Genomic DNA, 20,837 nt, shown 5'->3' with positions numbered 1-20,837 from the left:
AATGTTGCTATGTCCTTCAACTGTACAGTCAGATCATCTTTCCTTCTAAAACCTTGCATCCCCGATACCATGAAAATAAGTTTAAAAAACCCCCTTATGTGACTTATGTAACCACAACATCCTCTGACCTCTGAGTCTGAGCTTCCCACAAGAGGTCCGGTGACATTTTCCACCCATGTGTATTTACCCTGGCCACAGAAGAGGTAAAACTAGTTCAAAGTCAGAAGCCTGACGCAGACCTTTTGTTGAGTTCGACATTAGGTACAAACACAACTCCTGATTACAAGTAGAGCTTCGATCTTTACTCTTTTTCTAACGGCAGGAAGCCCCAGCATTATAATAAAAGCCTGATAAACCTGACAGTACACTGCACGCCACAGCCCAAGGGGATCAGCTCACTCTATCAGTTGCAGATTTCACGAATGTGCAGTGCAGAAGGTAAAATTGAGTTCATAGCAATATACACAATTACATTAAAGAACTGAACCTGAAAAGCCTTCCCGATCCCCACTCTGAGCTAAGTTGCAAAGCACTGAAGGGCTGATTAAAAAAAAAAAAAAAAAAAAAAAGTAGTATTTCAGGCCCTGTCAGATTCTGCACCACGAGAGAGAGCACTCACATAACTGCTCTTTCTCTCACTATCCAGGGTACCAGCATCTTGGATACAGGCACAGTCTGCTGTCTGGTCCAACAAGCTTTGAATTTATCTCACAACCACAGAGTTTAAAAACTGGAGGTAGCCTGATGGTTATAAGTCTCCTAGGAGAAAGACTGAATTTGATTCTCCTCAGAGGAAATGTAATTCAAGCTCCCCATTTTCGTCCAAAATAGGAAAGAAGGACAGGAGGAAAAGCAAAACAAAAACACACTCCTAGGTTTTGTTTGCTTTACAGCAGATCATAGTTTGGATGCAAAATCCTAGGCTATGCAGCATGCTCAAGATTGTACTCCTACAGCATCTTGACAGAATGGGAACCATCCTATGAATTTTAATAGAGCTCAGGCACCAATTATTCAAAAAGTTCAGCATGATCAAAACTACATTAGCTCTGGTCATAGTGCAGTGTTGCAACTCATAATAATCTCCCTACATGCTTTACATTGTATGCTTTCAACTTTGAGAGTTAAAAGCAACATGCAACCAAGGTTGTTGGCACCATGATCTTGAATTACGGAAATTCTATCGAAGTTTATTAGTAGAATTTTATTAGATTGCTATGAATTAGACTTCAATCTAATCCAAAGTGCATAAGTAAACTTCAAATATATCACTTAAACTTCTTCCACCAAAAAACCCCTTTATTCAGTTCATTTCAGCAAACTCCAGGACACAAACATAGCCAAGCTTACTCTCAGTCAAATTCCCTTTTATTTCACAGATGTTAATTACTAACAAAGGTAAACAAAGCTGAAGCTCAGACTGAGTCACTGAAACCTGTTCCACAGACTTGGAGGAACAGACTTTACACAACTTCTTATCACTTCAACCCTTATTATTTCCTCTGCTTTGAGATATAAGATGTAATAGTGAAAATACATTTTCACATTTTAACTTGACATGGTTTTCACATTTTTAAGCTATAGATCCTCTGCATGAAAACTAATAAATACGTTAGCATGAAAACAGACTAAAAAACACCCCCAACTCATTAATCTAGAAATACCATTATTGAGAAATTTTTCATACATAGATGATTCTTACAAGTGACCCACTTGGAAAATTTTCTCAGATTACAACATTTTGCATGGACTACACGGCATTCTTGGATTCAGCCCAGATTTAAAGAGAACTAACTCGCTCCTCTTTTGAAAAAATGCCAGTTTTAAACCTACATAGCTGAAAATTGAAAGCAGTCTTAGGAGTCTTTTTTTTTTAATGAAACTGAATCAAGACATACCAGAAGCAAATTAAGTTCAGTGCTGAAGAGCATTTTAAAGCATCCCAGCAATTACACAGGAAGCTGGATGTAGTCACTGTGAAGCTTTCAATCCAACCATATCTTTGGAAAAGTCAGACTTAATATCACACTAGCTCACAATTTTTTAATCTATTTGGTAACTGCTGAAACACAGATCCTGCTTATTGCTTTGAAACACAACATTACCAGTGAAACCTAGATGTTTGCCAAGAGTTCTTAGCCAAAATTAAAAAGATAAAATAGAGGACAGTAGGGACAAAGGCACATGGTTAATTTATAAAAGTATTTACAGGGTACTTGAACATTTATTTCTATCTACTAGAAATTTGTTCAGCTTGAATACAAAAAGACTACTGAAGCATGTTAAAGGAGATCATCCTAAACAGATGTTCTCAAGCGATATGAGCAGAAAATCTTATACACTATTATTTCCAGATTTAAATTTCTCATTTTGAATATGGAATTTCCAAATATTAACGTTCATAAATTTATTATTCCTCTAAGCACTGTGATACTTTAGTGCAGCCCTCTTCAGAGGTTGAAGCTGGCACAGTTAAGGCAGTCTACTAACAGTATTTTAAAATTCAGCACACAGTGTTTAATCATCAAGGTGCCTGGTGGTTCTCTATTTGGAGAGCTCTTATTTGAAACCTTCATCCATACCCTCACTCTTCTAGCTGATGCAGTCTCAAACACAACATGTTCAATCACCACAGTTCTTGAAGTGTTTTGGGGTTTTTTTGGAGGTGGGAAGGGAGGAGTCATCTAACATCAAGCTGTTAGCTCCATATGCAACTCTGCAGGATGGTTAACATCCACTAGCTGATGTGTAGCTTTACCGTACATTGTGCTGACCTTTATAGGCTGCCAGCAAGATGCTTCTAACACAACACTCATTACATTCAAACCTATAAGCACTCTATAAATCCTGATAGTGTAACCTGAACTCCATTGAGAGTGTTTTCATAGTTTGTTGCCAAAGGCAAATTAAATTTCCTAGTTTTTTTTTTTTAATTATTATTTCCACCCCTCATGGAAGTTAATTGATGCACAAGTTAAAAACAAACAAACAAACAAAAAACAAAACAATACAACCCACCAGCAACCCTCTTTGAACGACCAACCAAAACTTTTCAGAAGACTTTATCTCATTCTGATTTTTTGCTACAGACTTGAACTAGTAATTTTGAAACTACTATTCGCAACTACAGCAAAAGATTTTACTTTAGTAGTATTAAAATGGTTTTCATTAAACTTTAATAAGGCTGTGCCTCGTTAAAAGGTGACTAGTGCAGTCTATCTACAGCTGATAGGTTGGGACACCAGAAGTGACTTGAAGTGTTATAAAATTCCGCAGAAAAAAAAAAAAAAATATAACTGCATAGTATGTCATCCCTTTTATTCACCAAAGCTGCCCATGTATATCCCAAGTGGAAAATAGAAGAACAGCTGCTCAGCCTTCAGATGCAGGTGTGTTCAGTGCTTGCTATGACATCTTTCCATCTCGTTCATTGTCACATCTCTTCAGAGGGCAATTACAGAAGTGAGAAGAAAAAAGAAGTGAAAATAGAATAGCATTTTCAGACAGATCAATATTCCTCAAATTTTTCATTTGAAATAATATAGTAAATTTATTTACTAAGAAAGTCATCAGAATATCATTCTCCTTGATTTAAAATATTTTGTCTTTTTCTTTGGAAAAAAAGAAAAAGGAAAAAAACACCCCACAATACACATTACTAAAACCACAGATGCTGTGGATTTCCTGCCTGCCCGTCTCTCCTTACATATGTCCATGCTGATGACAGAACCAGTTCGAAAGAGTCTAATCACTATCTAAATTAACAGGGTTGTAGTCAGGGTCATCCTCTTCATCTTCCAACTCTAAATCATCCATTTCTTGGAATAAAGATTCATCAACCTCCACGCTGTTTCCAGCTGCAAGGAACAGAAAAGTATTTTATTTTTATGCAAGTAGGAAAACAGGATCTGAACAACAAGATACATAACACACTTTCATATGCATTCTTCAATGTAGGTAGCTGTTAACTTCCTTGGTTTTTTATAAATCAAATTGATATGGAAAAGGAAATGCCACATTTTTATCTTTTTACAGCTGAAGTGAAGCTTTTTTTCCTTATACCAAAACCCAGTCAAGGAAGATGTCACACAGGACCTCAATCTATTGGGGGAATGAAATTAACATTTATAGTTCCCAGAAGCGGAGATACTTTCTCCCAGATACTGTCAAAGTAAGAGCTCAGGACCTCACAGCTGGAATAGTTACAACTATTGTAGCAACAGAAACATAGGTGGTTTATAAAAAAAACCCACCCCTTACAGACCATTTATATGCCTACATACATACATTTGCTTTCAGATCTCAATTTTAAAATATGAAGATTTGTATGCATTCACTTTTTCTTCTGAGATGCTGCTGACCTAAGAATAAAGCTCGAGAACTATCGCGATTTTGTGTGTATCAACAGCGACATCTTCCGGCCACTGAATAAAATTCTGGTCTTTCACTCAATTTGAAGGAGCCTTTATTAACTGTTTCCATCTAGAAGACAATGCCATTATCCTGTTTAAGCTGTGAAAGTTTGTATCACTTATTACAAGGTATTGCAATATTAAAATCGCAGTTAGTAACCTGTTGCATTCATGAAGAATGCAAACAGCGATAAAACCAGGAGTTCCTAATCACAGATAGCAACAGGATTAAAAATACATTAATCCCAAACCATTTGGGTACCAAGCCCAAATAGAGAGTTCTGTTCCTCCCTTGATACAGCCAAGTGTTCTGTGAACAACCTGTCTTGTCTTTAGGCATTCTGGAGGAAGACAAGGTTAAATTATGCCCTCTAACAGACTCAACTCCCCCATTAGTTGATATAGTTTATACTCACTGATGTTTCATAAACAACTTTGGTTTTTTTTTTTTAAATTGTTACTTGCAGAGAAAATTCTTGACTCCCTTCTGTGCGTGTTTTGCAATACCAGTAGATAACGCAGCTACACTAAAGAATTGTCTTAAATCTAAAATCAGTCTTTTAAACTAGGCTACTAAAAGGCAGTACACAAAATTAAATACATATGTGACTGTGAGCAGATTTATTCTATTTATCTCCAACAGATTTTCTAAGTCTAATATCTTTTGGCACAGGCTTACAAAATTTTCAGCTGGCATCGGGTCAGATATTTTTGGTAAGATAATAGGCAAAACTGCACAAAACCCCAAAGAAGAACTGGGCTGCACAGAAGCAAACAGCATTTAGTCTGACCTGCAAGATTTACGATTGGTGTTGAGGTTTAGAGAGAAGAGAGAACTTTGAGATCTTTGCTTGAAATTTGGCATAAGGCAGCTGGCTACTAGAAAAAAAGGAAAAAGCAGGGTCTGGTTGTGGGGGGTTTTGTTCGTTTTTGTTTTGCTTTGCTTGATTTTGGTTTTGCTTCCAGTCCAAACACTTGAATAGAAGCAACAGAAATAAGATCAATTCGAGCTCAAAACTGCAAAGAAATACACTTCAGTATCTTGAAAATGTTTTGGTTTTGAAAGAAGTTAAAATCACTTCTGTTCAATCTGCAAAACAGTCCCTCTTACAAAGTTCTTCCAATGTAAAAGTGATACTGATGTAAGATATTAAGTCAGAAATACAACACAAATTTTGCTTCAGAATTTTGACCTGTTTAAAACCACTGTCTTTCAATTGTGGAAACAAACAGAATTTACCTTCCTCCAAGAACTGGATGTCAGAGGTGTCAAGGTTGTGATCCATTTCAAACAGCTGTTTACCTAGAAATAAAACAAAAAAATAATGTGTAAGCCAGTAGAATTCTGAAATAACTATCAACCTAAGGTAACAATAGTTAGCACCTATATTTTAGGCTTTCCAAATTCACCAAATTGAGGAGTCTTCTTTAAGCTGCTCACTTCTGTAAGTTCCTACTCTTAGATGTGAGAGAGGCCATTGTTTCTTGTAGTCACTTTAATGTTAGTACAGCTTTAATACTGGGGGGTGGGAAAATTTACACTGTACTGCCCCATAGCCTTTGCTCAGTCCTTATTGCTTTAGTCCTCATGCATTCCACCAGGAATCCTCTGTGGGAACTGGAAAGGAAACGAGCTGCCTCCCCCATCTTTTTCCATATATCCTCCCCATTTGAAAAGCAACTTGGATCCACACACAAATCACTGGCTCGGACACACATAAACACCTGTGAAGGAAACATCACACAAGGCAAAGTGGAGCCCTTCTAATTGGCAAGTAGGGGGAGAAAAGCTCAGGACTTTCTCCACATAAACTACCCATCTTCTGTCTATATTTGCATTGCTTGTGCAAGCTTCTGCCAACAAGACTGGTTGGTGTATGTGGTAAAACACTTAAGACAACTTTAACTTCTACTGGGCTTACACTTGTGACATCTGAGAATAGGCTTGTTTTTAGTTTTGTAAAGGGGAACTTCTCTAAGTTGTGCCAGGGGAGGTTTAGATTGCATATTAGGAAAAAAATTCTTCATGGAAAGGGTTGTCAGGCATTGGAACAGGCTGCCCAGGGAAGTGGTGAAGTCACTATCCCTGGAGGTGTTTAAAAGGCGTTTAGATGAGGTTCTTAGGGACATGGTTTAGTGCTAGAATTAGGTTATGGTTAGACTCTATGTTCCTGAGGGTGTCTTCCAACCAAAATGATTCTATGATTCTATGTTTAGAGGAAAAGAGACACAGTAAGCTAACAATAATTCTAAGAACAGGAAATCTAGAAGAAACCTGATTTCTACTATCTTTACAGATTCCCAAATGCATTCCCTTCAGAGAGAAATCAAGCACGTCCCCTACTCTTTACAGCTTTTCATGAAACTTACTACCATTAAAATTTCCATCTCTCTCAAATTTCATCCAAACCAGCCAAAATTTTCAAAAGCCTTCAGAAGGGAGGAGAAAAGATAACAGTGATACAGCACAATCACATTGGTCATGTTTTCTTAAGTAATCAGGTTAAAAAGTAGATCTAATATCACAGAAGAACCAGTCCAAAGCTAAGCTGTGAAGAGCATGGAAGAGGATGCCCAAGATTTAATGCATAAGAAAAGTTATTTCCTCCACATTTTGCTCACTTGATAAAGCGTTTGCTTTCTGCTGGACAAACAGTGATCTGCAAAACAAAGAGCCCAAAACCACTGCTATGACAAGCTCTTCCCTAAAATATCAGAGCCATTCTCACTAGGCATCATAGGCTTGTCGTTAGCAGCAGCCAGCCTCTGTGTTGCTTCAGTCCAGCAACAGCATAGCAAATTTCTACATGCGCTTGAATAACCTGAACTCACTGTGATCCAGTGCAATAAAGGCCAAATAAAAAAAACTGTCTGATGTAGATTCTTTCTGTTGGTTAACAAACCCCGACTATTTCTGCCAGAACAATGCTTGTCAGTAGCAGCTCTAAGAGGCATACTGTCTGGCATAACACTGAAGAAGCTTAAACACACAGTTTGGGAACCTTAATGACTGCAGCAGAAATCCTAAACCTATGAGCCTCATATTTAGTCCAAAATCAGCACTCAGACTTCATGTGACATGGAGGACAATAATCAAATACTGCCTTAAGAGTTCTTTTACTACCATCATCCTTCAGTGTAAAAATCACACTGAGGCTTGTCGTTATAGTCCAGTAACACTGCAAAAACTTCAGGACCAGTTTTAAATCTTACCACTTAATTTATTTTTGCCTGCTTGTTCTTCTTCTTTCATTTTTTTCCTTTTTATTTCTAGAAGTTCTGCATCAAACTTTGCTTTCCAGTTTAGGAAATTCTCAATGGTAACAGGAGTGCCATGAAAACGTTGCTGAAAGAACAGAAAACAAAGCTGCAAACACAACTTGCAACGCTACAAGTGAAGATGAGCATTCTCTTCATTATTTAAATTACAACATTCCAGAAGCACTGTCAGCTGTGAAGTATTCTGAGAAATTAACACTGAGAATACACAAAACCCACAATTGTTACTGTTTTTTGTCATGGGACTCTCCCTTCAGAGAGCTGTACTGAGGTGGAAATTCTAATGGAGAAAAACGCATGTACTACTTTTGGACCTACAGTGCAATAGTTACCCACACACCACAACTACAGGTTATCCATAAGCTAGCAGAACTTCTTATCAACTCTAAGTGCAACCTACACTGAAATACTTTCCAATAAAATAAATTAACCCTCCTATCTTGTTGAAACAGAAAAAATGATTATTTTTTTCCAGATATTTTTCTGGCATTTTCAGAAATACTGAATCCTCTAAGTCTCACCACCCGCTAGCTGTTCCCGAGCAAGGAAGTGAAGATTCAGTAGTCGGACTTCTCACAGCACATTTCATGAATGGAAAAACTGTTCCACAGTGGCTGGTAGAAAGGACACGTCCAGGGAGGACAAACCAGCCTTCAAGACTGATCCCACTGCTTTCACCCTACCCACTCAGACTACCAAGAGAGACTTCCTCAGACCATGCAGCCTGTGTGCAGCACATCATATTCTGCCCTTTTTTCCTCCCCATCCCTTCTTGCCGCTTCAAGCAAATAACTGGCTACAGCAACTTGGATTTCATTTGGGAAAAATCCCTGCCCTGCCTTAGGAAGTAATACTAGAAAGGACTGCAAAGATGCAATGTGCCTCTGAAAAAACTGCTTTAGAAAATTGCAGGGTGGGGGGAAGGGGGGTAAAATCACTTAAGTGCACTAAAGAATCTTCTAGTCCTTAAGTTTTAATTATATCAACTTTGGGATAGATATTCCTCTCCTACTGCAACCAAGAATTGCTCCCACATCAAACCCACGCATTTAAAAAAAGCAGGAAATTTTTAGTTGAAATCATTATTGTACATACTTTCTCTTCTTCTTCTGCTTCTTTTTCTTTCTGTTTCTTTTCCTCTTCTCTTCGTGTTTTTATTTGATCCACTATTTCATTTAGTTTCTCCTGTACTGCTGAGACTAGAGTGAAGATCATTACCATTCCTAAGTTTTCTTCTGCCTACAACACAAAGAAACCAACTTCAAACAGAAAGAGAACCTCAAACCCTCAGCAGCTGAATGCAAAAAGTATGTTTAGAAAGCAGGGTGCTGTGCAAATGCAGCTAACGCAGCTGAGGCACTCTGCGCCAGTCTCAAAAGCTCGTTGGATAATTCAAGTCAATTGGCCAGTTAATCCATTTCAAGTTACCCCCAAATGGGTGTGCAGCAGAACACCAATGATGAACACCTGCGTTCAGGTTATCTACATATTATGGAGATTTGGAAGGCTTTTTCATTAATAAAATAAAACCTGTAGTAGGAATGCAACTCCAAGATGTGAATATCATAAATATTAAGAGACAACAGTCACTTAAAAGCTCTCTTCTCCTGAAATAGTTTACTCCTTACTCCCATTAACACATGATCCTTTGAAGTGGGACAGTTTCCCAGGAAAAAAACATCATTTGATGGAAGGAAGGTTATATGAAGTAAACTGAAGTGTTTCCTTCTCATTCCTTTCCAATGCACTCTCACTGATCCCAAAGACTGAAGAGATATTTCCCCTCCAAATAGTTGTCATCAAAAAGAATCAATGTACCATTTTTAAATCTTTCCAAACAAAAGTGGCTGATTTCCACAAACACTACATATAGTTCAACAAATTCATCTTAAGCTAGAACTACAAAAGGGAAGCCCTAGAACACTTCCATTTCATTACTGTACCAGTACACACTGAATTAGCCCTATATTTTTACCTAATTATCATAATTTACATCAATAATGTCATTCACAAAACCTCGACGTTAGTCCCTATGGTATGAAACATGTTTTGAATCAGTAGCACATACATCAGAAAACAACCAAGTTGAGAGAGAAATTCTGGCTAAAGTGTGAAGTGATATCAAGCTGATTTGAGAGATCTGATTTTCCTTACCTGTTGTTCTAGTAGTTTTATTATGTCCGTGACATCATTTTCATCAAGATTCTCCTGTGAGACAACTTCATACAGTGGAGCTTCATCAGGATATTTTTCTCTATAGGTAAATTTAAGGGTTGTATGGACAGCTACAAGATAAAAAACCCCACATATTCTTATGGTGATAACTTTATATACAAACTCTGATTGTGTATTTTTGTATTGCACCAGCATCCTACAGATTTTAAAATACAAAATATTCTTGTCTTAAAGGAATAGTCATTTCACATAGATGTTAAAACTATACAAACAGATTTAAATACAATGCAAAAGTTTTGAGGAATGAAGATGATGTTTACACTTGCATAAACTATTACAGGATATTAATGTCTGAAAGGTTTTTAGAAAGACTGGAAAACCTCTAGCACTCACCATACCACAGAAGCAGCACTCTCTTTTCCCTCATAGCCCACTAAAAACTGAACAAAATGAGGAAGAGTCCTAACAACAGATCTAGAGAGAATCTCAACATATTAATGCCTTAAATTTCTGCATGCCTGGCTGGAGTATCAACCTCTGTGTTGGGTACCAGGGCTCCATACAAATCATATGACAAGGACATAATGTCCATAACAAGCAAATAATAAAGAAAGAAGAATTGCCTCAGGAGAATGCACTCAATCTGAAGTCACCCAGTGCTACGATAAGGCAAACAAGGCAAAAGAGAATCAAATTCCTTTCATGCATCCTGCCACAATAGCAGGGAGAACCCTTCCTTCAGTTCCAGACTCATAGTTCTGGCATCCCCGTAGTCTCTTCAGCACAGATACCTGCTCCAAGCAGGACTTGCTCCTTTAAAAGTGAAGGAGACAGCAGCAGTTCCATTCTTCTGATACAATAACCCAGAACAGCAGCTCTCAAACTTACTTAGAGCGAGGCTTGCTTACAACAAGCCCATGCAACTATTGGTGCTCAACAAATACAAAGGGACTTGGGTCACCCAGCTCTTTCTTCTGGAACTGTTCCTTAAGGGCTGCATATTTGCAATACACAGACTCAACTCTCCCAATATGGCTGCTATACATACAGTTGCTAGGGGGAAAAAAAAAAAAAAAAAAAAAAAATCACCTCACAACATGGCTGTAAGCTCCTATGGGGATGATGACAACCCATTCTCTTTGAAGCTACACTGCAAAGCATTTGAGATTCAGCGTGTCAGAAAGTAGCCCTAGTGAGAGAATGCAATATTTCTGTAAACAAAACACAGATAACCAGAATACCTGAATTACATTTGCTGAGGAAAGTTTGCTGGATCAGGACCCTAAGAGGACTTAAGTGGAGGTATACCTAGTTGTTGACGACAGAATTAGTCTTACACAGAAACTCATCCTATATGTTTAAGACACAAGCAACTTACTTTCATCATTTTCTCCTGCTTCAGACGTCACAGTGATTGTGAAAGTTGTTGGCTTTTCCGACAATACTGTTCAAAGAAAAAAAAAAAAAAAAAAAAGACTTCTTAAATCAGACTACTACTTCATTCATTAAAACTGAACTTCTCAAGGACTAACAAAGCAAGGAAGCTCTTGATACGGCGTTAAGGGCCTTTTTACCCTATTCATAACAACTTTTCAATTAACGAATTTCCAAAAAGTGCAAACCTACCTACCATCAAATGACTTACATTACCACACTGAATGCGTGCAGAAAGCTTCCAAAGCTAATTTGCTTTATTGTGCTAGATATGTGTAATGAGCCACAAGTACACTCTTCACCCTGGACTGTTTTTACAGTATATTTCCACCTATTTCTATATTTAGGACAGCTTAACGTAACAAATGCTTCTAAAACAAAACACGAATACATGGTGCAGGCCCTATGTTCTAAAGTTTCACAGACTAGAAACCTCACCGCACAACTGTGGGTTGCAGACCATAACCTCAAATAAGGACTGCTCTGTATCACTGTTATAACCTACGTCCAATCTAGTGTAGATGCTCTCACAGTATTAATTTATTTTTGCCTAATTGCTAATGTACTACTACTACTACTGTCTTTTTTCCTTCCTCTTCTCTTGGGCATAAGAGCATTACATGAAGGAACAGTAACTCAGAGTAAGCATCAGAGGAGAGGCTATATAAAAGTATAGCACTTCCATATCAGTGATTCAGCATCCCCAGCTACCAGAGATCAATTCATATACCTTTAACATAAAGCTGAAGAACCTAAAAGATTTTCAGATTAAAGCAATGGCCAAATGTGCTGGGCAAATGTCTGCATGATGAAGTTACTGCGAAGTAAGACACTGTGAGACTTTGGACAGAGTAAATACTGTGCGGGAGGAAAAAAGAAAATCCAAAGTTTTTTTTCCACGGTTAAAATTATCTGGATACCAAGCACCATAAATCACGTTGGATTAGCTAGTGAGGAAGATACTCTTAGTTGTTTGATAGTAATTAGGAAGCCACGAAGTTCTGACAAACCAACGTGTCCGTCATATGAATGTTCTAGCAAGATAACGTATTGCACCTGGAATTAAAGCTTGCGTTTGTTCCACCATAGGCCTGCGGTGGGATAAGGCAGATACCGACAATGCGCCCTCAGAAGAACCAGCATCTCTAAGTACCCCAAACCACGCCGTGCTTCACGGCTGTGAGAGGCTGTTACCAGAAAGTTAAACCGTCCCACACACGAGCCGATTCCCCAACTCCCACCCAGGGCCGCACCTTCCGAAAGGTCTCTCCCAAGAGGCCCCTTCCCCCCGCCCAGCCCGGGCCGGGACGCCGGAGCGGGGCCCACGCCGGGTGCTGTCCCGCGGCGGCCCCGGCCCACACGCACTCGGCCAGAAGGTCCAGGAGCGCTTGGTTGGCCCGCCTGGAGAAAATCAAGGACAACATCCAACCCGCGCAGCTAACAGCGAGGAGCCGCCCGGGCCGGCACGGTGCGGGGGGCGGCTGCGCCCGGCGGGGCCTCTCGCTGCTCCCTCACGCCGGCTCCCCGCGGCCGTGCCCCGCCGCGGCTCACCCGTGAACGAGTCCGGGTAGATGGACTCCAGGGCCTCCAGCTCGTTGCACTGCTCCTCGCTGTAGTCGGTCATCGTCGCCAGCCGCCGCCACCGGCCATGGGCCGCCTGCACCGCGAAGCGACCCGCGCCGGCCCGCGCATGCGCGCTCCCCTCCGGCATCAGCTAGACATGCCTAGCGCCCTAGATCGGCGGTGGATGCTTTTGGGCTGGAGGGGCGGGCGGTTGTGCGGCGTGGGCTGGACGAGTCGCGCGAGCGCTTTCTCGCGCCCCGTCAGTTGAGGCGCGTGGCGGCGGTGGCGGCGTGCTGGGCGCGCGCACCTGGGGCACACAGCGGTTGTGGGGTACAAATAGTTCGCCTGACCACAGAACCCGAGGGAATGTCAGGAAGATGCGCCAGGGGAGGTTTAGGTTGGACATTAGGAAAAGGTTCTTCCCCCACAGGGTGGTGGAGCGCTGGAACAGGCTCCCCAGGGAGGTGTCCTGGCCCCAAGCCTGACGGTGTTCAAAAAGGGACTGGACAACGCCCTCAGACACATGGTGTGAACTGTGGGGTTGTCATATGCAGGGACAGGAGTTGGACTCGATGATCCTTGTGGGTCCCTTCCAACTCAGGACATTCTATGATTGATTTTCAGCTGCCTTCATAAAGAGTGATCAAGGGCGGTGCCCTCTGGTTAGTTAATTCTAGTGCTGCTACTGCTTGTTGTTCCATGCTGTAGGCAGAATGTACTTGGTGTGTACCTGATGTGCAAGAAAAGTCCCGTTGCCATCATCTGCACCACACCTGCTCTGGCTTCCCCACCCCTCCTGGGAGTGGCAGCGTTTGGAAGAGGTGACGCAGTCAGGCGCTGCTGCTTGGATTTCTGAAGGTCTGCGGACTCCCACCTGAAGAGGCAGGCTTTAGAGTTACTATAAAAAGTGCGTTGGTGTTAGGCCGATATCCACCGCTTGTCCTTTCATTGAATATTTACAGGGATCAGCAAACTGAAGAACATTCAAAACAGTTGCTCTAGGCATAGCATAATGGTGCCATGGAGGCAGCTGAATGCCATTTCAGACTGAAATTGGAAGTTCATTTGGTACAACTGGAAAAATTAGTTGGTAGTACAGCGTGGACTTAAAAAGCACTTACTAACTTTCCAGGAAATGTTCACAGCGATTTTAGAAGTCACAACATATAAGCAATGTCATTATGTAAGTGCAGAACAGGAGTCCTCAAGGCTAACAATGTTGGGAGGTCCCATACTTGGGTGTTACCTGTAAGGATTAATTTAAGACCTGCCCTGGTGAGGCTGCATCTGGAGTACTGCATCCAGTTCTGGGCTCCCCAGTTGAAGAAGGACAAGGAATTACTAGAGGAAGTCCTGCAGTGGGCTACAAAGATGATTAGGGGTCTGGAGCATCTTATGAGGAAAGACTGAGAGAGCTGAGTCTGTTCAGCCTGGAGAAGAGAAGGCTGAGTGGGGATCTCATCAATGTTTATAAATATCTCAAGGGTGGATGTCAAGAGGATAGGACCAGACTCTTTTCAGTGGTGCCCAAAGACAAGATGAGGGACAACAGGCACAGACCGAAGCACAGGAGGCTCCATCTGAATGTGAGAAGAACAGAGCACTGGAACAGGCTGCCCAGAGAGCTTGTGGAGTCGCCTTCTCTGAAGACATTCAAACCCCACCTGAATGCATTCCTGTGTGATCTGCTCTGGGTGAACCTGCTTTAGCAAGTGGGTTGGACTAGATGATCTTTTGAGGTCCCTTCCAACCCCAATCATTCTGTAAGGGTTACACAAAAGTGGACTCTGCTGGGTACTTGCTACACAGAGTAGTTTGAAGGTGCATCAGTTTCCTTGGCTTATGGCCAGCACTTTTCTCTCAGGTGCCTTTTACAAGCCCAGAGTTTCCAGAAAACTTTTACCACAGACATAAAAAGAATAATTTTCACTTTAAGTGAGTAATCGCTGCCTGTTCTTATTTCTACCCACAAGCCTTTTGTTATATTTTCCCTCCTCTGTCCAGCTGAGGAGGGGAGTGATCAAGCAGCTTTAGTGGCCATCTGCCATTCAGTCAGGGTCCACCCACCACATACCTGAAAGTTTAGGATTCAGGTTAAATAAATATGTGGGAATTTGTAATAATTTGTTTAGTGACATAAAATATGCATCCTTCTCCAACTGTTTAGCACTTAAATCATTTACATTTGCTAAGTGCTTTCTTTTCTTTAGAAGTTTAAATCTTCAAGACTAAACATTTGCCAAGATCTGTAATTTAACTTCTGGCTCCTGCATTTTCTAGTAAAATGTACCAAATAACTGTGTTTTTCTCCTTCAGCACTCTGGGGTCATTTATTAATAGCAGATAGGATCCTATAATCTAGATTGTGGTTCGGCAGCACACACATGTACATGTATACATAGCAAAGCAATACAGGAAGTATTAGAACAAACTATGGTATGCATTTTCCCCCCATAGCCTTTGAAACATCTGCACAGGGAGTTAGAGAGGAGATGAGGTGCAGTAACATCAGCTCATACCACACCAAATTAACACAAAAACATCATTAAGCCCTCTTTCACTAAATTCAGTATGTTTTAATCAGTAATATTTATGGGCACAGTAGTACAGCAATTCTGAGTTTTTCACAGGCAAAGCAAACCATACTGTACAGAGTGAGATTTCCCATTCTGATAGGCTATTTATACAGTAGGCAAGCACACAACAGCTGAGAGATTTTGAAGTATATCTAAAAGGAACAAGAGACTGATCTTGCTCTTGCTTTCAGCCAGAATACATTTGAACTTGATTTTTCATATGTGAAGTGTTTGTTCATACAACTGCTACATGTTGCACCCCTACATCCTGTGCCCCTCAGTGGGCATTTAACATCATTACCAGAATTGAAAGTTCTCTCTTCACTGTATCTAGACCCAGCCTTTGTTCCTGAAGTTTCCCTATATGTTTCTTCAATGCCAATGTAGCCGCAGACTGAGCTTGTAGTTAGCTCAGTATATTTTATTCACATAATACAAGAAAGATGTGGAAGAGGAGAAATGAGACATTTCTGCTAGGGTTCACCAAGACAGAGCTGGCTATCTGCTTTTGCTCTGTACAGACCACACCAACTCATAGAATCCAATCAAAGTCTAGCTATTAATTTTTAAAGTTTTTTTTTAATGGGAGGAAAGAAAAAGCATTTGGGAATAACTTTCTCTCACAGGACATACTCATCCTTTTAGCAGAAGTATTACAAAGCAGAGAGCTGCAGCTTGAAACAGCCCACCCTAACGTACACATAGACCAACATGTCACACAGGAGTCAGACACCATCAGAAAAGGCATCTGTAAGCATGTGCTAGAGAGCTACATTAATAAGGTGTACTTGCTCATATACTTTATGTATAAATGTAATAAGACATCACAAAGTTCCAGAGCAGCTCAGGTCTGATGTGGAGCTAGATATATTCCTGCTTTTCTGCAAGGTGTTGGTGGGGGCCTGGACCCTCAAGGCTGTGTTCTGATCACAGGGTCTTCATCAGTCTTCAGGTATTTTTTATCTACAGACTCCTTGAGTGCCCAGTCATGAAGGAGGCTGTAGTCATAGTGCTCCTTATCCACACGTTTTAGAAAGGCCAGTCCAGAAATGGCTTGCCACTCTCTGAGAGATGGGATACGGATTTCCTTTACATTTTCACTCCCTGGGACAAAGCCAAAGAACTTCTTTACATGCTGCATGGCATAGAGCCTGGAGTGTTGGTCTGTTGCTTCATCAAATAGCTCCTGCTCATTATGGACATAGCTGCTCCAGTATCTGAAATGTAGAAAGCTGAGTGGGGAGAAACAGCTTGCCAGGCAGTAAGACAGGAAGACAGTGATGACTACCACAGCAATCAGAAGCCAGCCAGCCACCTTACAAAGAAAAAGAAAAGAAAAAAACCTGTTACAGCTGAAAATACTCAGTGGTAACTTCTGAGCATCAGAAAAATCTGTAAGATGAGCTTTACTTGCTTTTCCTCACTGATAAGGTTAACAAGGTATAAGCCTCGTAGGGGTCTGTTGCTAAACCCAGTCCCTGCCTACTGGAGGTAGCTGTGTAGTAAAGTTGCTTCTTTCTGTCAGGTTTAAGTTCTGTTGTATAATTTGTTAAGGATTTTGCCTCCACAGCTATTATTGTGAGAAGCCATCTAATGCCTAGCCTATATTAGTTTACAGCCTGCTTAAAACCAATTTTCTCTGAAGTGACAACTTAATGTTCCCCCTATTATCAATACTTAAGCTTTTAGAATTATGTCTGATCAAAACCCACGACTTTAATTTGGTTCATGTGAAGCTCTCACAGCCTAGGCCCTTTAGTCACGTTTTGTATGCTTGAATGAAGAAACTTAATAGCCTCCCTGGATCTTGAGTTTCTGTTTGTCTTACTCGATAGCACTTTGAGATAGTACATAAGGAAGAATATATCCTCCAGTAGCAGGTAACAAACAGGACAACCAGACACCGTAGTTTATATACCTGAAGTTCAGTTCTACTTACAGGAACAAAGCAGGCTTCAAAACACACAGAGATTTGGCACTCAAGGCAGAAGATCCTGTTTTATCCTAACACTTTGCCTGCTGGATTAGCTCAAGCTCTGATCATTAGATTCACAGGCAGCAGAAGGAACATGAGTTACTCACTTGTGACTGGTATCGGAGTAGGAGAATCACTTCATCTCTTGCCCGGGTCAGCTCTGGAGGAACTAACTGTCTGCATGGAAATGCAGCCAATATCCCTCTGCGTTCCCTAGCAGTAACATTTAGATTGGTTCCATAATAATTCACAGAGACATACTCACTCATGGCACAGACGTAATATGAGCCATTTATCAGGGTGACTGCTAGCCATGTTACTGGAGCAACCAGGGCTCTCCCAGTGATGCTGCACAACACGAAGCAGATCAGTCTGCACTGCAGTAACCGGTTTGGTGTAGCATCTTCCTGAAGAGGAGACCTTTTGCCTGTAACCAGCCTCCAAGTCTGGTTATTCAGGGCATAGCCAACAATCAGAAGAATCAGTGCAGGAACTCCAAGGAAAGCCAGCCCATAGATAAGGTTCTGCCCAACATGACAGGGACAGCTAAATGTAAAAAAAGAAAAAAGTTGCTGCCCACCTATTGTCAATATTGCAATTACAGCATTAGCAATGACAACCTCTTTGCCTTTTAGAAAAGTTAACCACTTCGGAGGGAAAGGCATTTTAGATCCTACTCTTTACTAGATGCTTTTGTTATAAGTCAAAACTAGCTTTTAGTTATGTTTAACTAATGTTAATGGCAGACTAGAATAGAACAAACCCCAACATCTTAAAAAGACCCCCAAACATTACACACGCACAAAAAAAACCCCCCTCTGCTAATCTTCCTCATCCAACTAATTTTGGATTCTACTCCATAACAGCTAGAAGCTTCTTTGCTAGCTTTAAATGTACTTACAGACATCCAATCATGTATTTTAATTGATTAAATAATTTATCTCAGCTTTTAAGCAATTTTGAGCTCTGCCAGCCCCTTGCTAATTGTCTGAAATCCTCCCTACCTTTTGGATGACGTACAATGCTATCAAACCTTGTCAGGGTTGATTGGCAAGCTGTTTGCTAATCAATGGTAATTAGCAGAAGCATGTGGTGGGACTAGGGAAGAAAAAAAAAAGAAAAAAAAAGAAAAAAGGAGATCTTTCAGCTGTTCTTCATGAAAAAACAAGCAAACAATGCCTTGTCAGGTGGACCGATTATAAAAAAAAAACCTAAGTATTTAAAATTTAAAATGCTTCTACTTTAAAATAAAACCAGAAAAGATTCCATAGGTTGCACAAAGTTTGGAATCCCAATGCTATTAGTATTTAATGTTCGTTCTGGTTCCGAGGCAATTTGCTCTCCAAATACTGGAGTCTGAGATGTAGTTAGCTGCTGGACCATGAGGATTTTAGTGTTTCACCTGTAGGTGGCAAGAAGCTAGCATGTCTCTTTTCCTGACAGTGTTGAATGTTTCCTTCTGAAGGTTTTTTTTTTGTAATGTGTAATCTGCTAATCACACGATGTCAAGCCAGCTTCAGACGTGCTTATGATAATAGCTGGCATTTATATAGCATGTTTGTGACTACAAGTTTTAAGATTTTCTGTAAGTATCATCAGTCCCATTTTATGGACAGAGATAGACATAAATGTTTAACTCCTGGTGATTTTCTCCAGGTCGCGCTTTGTCTATGGTCATACTATCCAGTAGTTCTGCATATTGCATACCCTAAACTGATCTGAATATGCAAATACTTGTGTTTAAGTTCTGAGAAGTTCTGCCTGTAATATAAACATTTTTAAGAAGAACAGAAAAAAAAATAGCCAGAAAGTCTGTAAGGAAAATTGCCTTCCCATTACGGATGGCTATCTCCAGTATGCGTAGACTTGGTTGCATGATATAACAGTGTCTGACTGCACGGCCTCTTCTCTCCTCTTGCAGAGAGGGTTGCTAATAATAACGTTCAGCTCAAAAAGTAGTTTTAGCCCCCATAGTATCTTCCTGGATGGCAGAGACACTCTTGCAGCTGTTATACATGTCTTGCCTGTTTACTAGGCAAGACCTTGTTCCTCCAGTGCACTCTCAGGGTGGATGTCTGCTTGTCTCATCCCCGGTCACAGTCTGTGAAAGAGGTCCTTGCTGGTAGTTGGCTTTCAAAACTATGTGACCCCATTACAGAAAATTGAAAGTGATAGAGAAACCTGCTGAAACATTCAGCAGCCCTTTGCCACAGCTTTTCTGGAACCTGTTGTCAAGTTCTTGGTTTGAAAAGAGTGGTAGCACAACAAAATCCCAGTGCTGTCTGAACACTGCCATTTTGAAGCTTCATTTTCTTTCAGTATCACAGGATTTTCAATAACTATTTTTTTTTACTAGTGGGATTCTATTTTGAAAAAAATTACCTGCTTTAAATTGGGTGGAATAGACCCATCAGGCTATTACATAATTATTTTGAAGAAGTGTTATGTATGAGTCTTCCATTATGCCTCAGTTCATTTAAAAATCTCCAGTTGATTGCTGCTGAGTTTTCATAGGGCACCCATGTCTTATTTTGTTTATAAGAGAGGAAGGCTTTCCTAAGCATCACTTGTTTACTCAAGAAACACATTAGATGTGAAACTGAAGAGATGTACAACACTGAAATATTCATAGTCAGCCTAAGGCTGTTGAATGAGGCAATTTATCCAATCAATACCACAACTTTGTACTGCTGCATTGTCACTTACTTGGCATTTGCTTTCATGCTGTGCTGTAAATAATCCTGCTGGCTCATCCTATTATGGAACAAATTACAGGGTTGGATCCAATTAAGAACTTGGGCAGCACATCAAACCTTTAAGTACTTGCCTTTGCAGAGGAACCCAGAGTCCTGAGGTAGACATTTAGGCTCTTTATCTGATGCCCAGGAAGAGTTAGGACTGAATGCAATCCAAAATACCACTCCCTGAGGTGACAGCCAGTTTGCCTCTGAGGCAAAGAGATGCTTATATTAATAGATGATGTCTGAGGCAAAAGGGATACATGGGCAAACCTTAGCAATGGTTTTGCGTGCTGTTTTGCAGAGCTCTGTCAGCTTGAATTCACTGCCAAGAGCCTCACTTACGAGAGCAAGTGAATTTTTTGAAGAATTGAGAATGGTTTGTTGTTTTCTTTTAAAACATGGTTATTGGAAGACATATTATACCTTCCTATCCCCCCAAATACAAGCAAATGGTTTGTATTATCTTGTTTGCTTTTTATTGAAATAAAGCAGCCATGGCAGAAGGGAGAGAATGGTTTCAGTTCCCGTCTCCACCTGATCTTGTCAAAACTCACCTCTTTCTTCCAAGAGCTCAGTTGTTATTAGTGACATGATGTGACTGCAGTGGGAAGAAGCTGTATTCTGCAGCTTTCTTGCCATAGTTCTACCAGTCGCACTTAGTTCCCGCACAAAGAAGATTTTT

General features: G+C 40.5%; 2 protein-coding genes across 2 annotated transcripts; both read right to left on the bottom strand.

The window, feature by feature from the left end:
• Positions 1-1,655: 1,655 nt before the first annotated feature.
• Positions 1,656-13,011, bottom strand: RWDD1 (RWD domain containing 1). Its single transcript, XM_065631585.1, has 7 exons — positions 12,852-13,011; positions 11,245-11,310; positions 9,846-9,976; positions 8,787-8,930; positions 7,626-7,758; positions 5,653-5,715; positions 1,656-3,857 (listed from the first exon to the last, which is right to left on the bottom strand). Exons 1-7 carry the CDS (start codon positions 13,009-13,011, stop codon positions 3,745-3,747), a joined length of 810 nt encoding a protein of 269 aa, XP_065487657.1. The 3' UTR covers positions 1,656-3,744.
• Positions 13,012-16,349: 3,338 nt separating this feature from the next.
• On the bottom strand, positions 16,350-18,079 carry CALHM4 (calcium homeostasis modulator family member 4). The gene is made up of 2 exons (XM_065631479.1): positions 17,522-18,079; positions 16,350-16,754 (listed from the first exon to the last, which is right to left on the bottom strand). The coding sequence occupies exons 1-2, from the start codon at positions 18,077-18,079 to the stop codon at positions 16,350-16,352; spliced, it is 963 nt and encodes a 320-aa protein (XP_065487551.1).
• Positions 18,080-20,837: the final 2,758 nt, after the last annotated feature.

Source organism: Caloenas nicobarica, chromosome 3 (assembly GCF_036013445.1).
Source record: "Caloenas nicobarica isolate bCalNic1 chromosome 3, bCalNic1.hap1, whole genome shotgun sequence".
Lineage (NCBI taxonomy): Eukaryota > Metazoa > Chordata > Aves > Columbiformes > Columbidae > Caloenas > Caloenas nicobarica.
The sequence above is the reverse complement of the archived record's forward strand: the minus strand, read 5'-3'. Positions and strand labels throughout refer to the sequence as shown.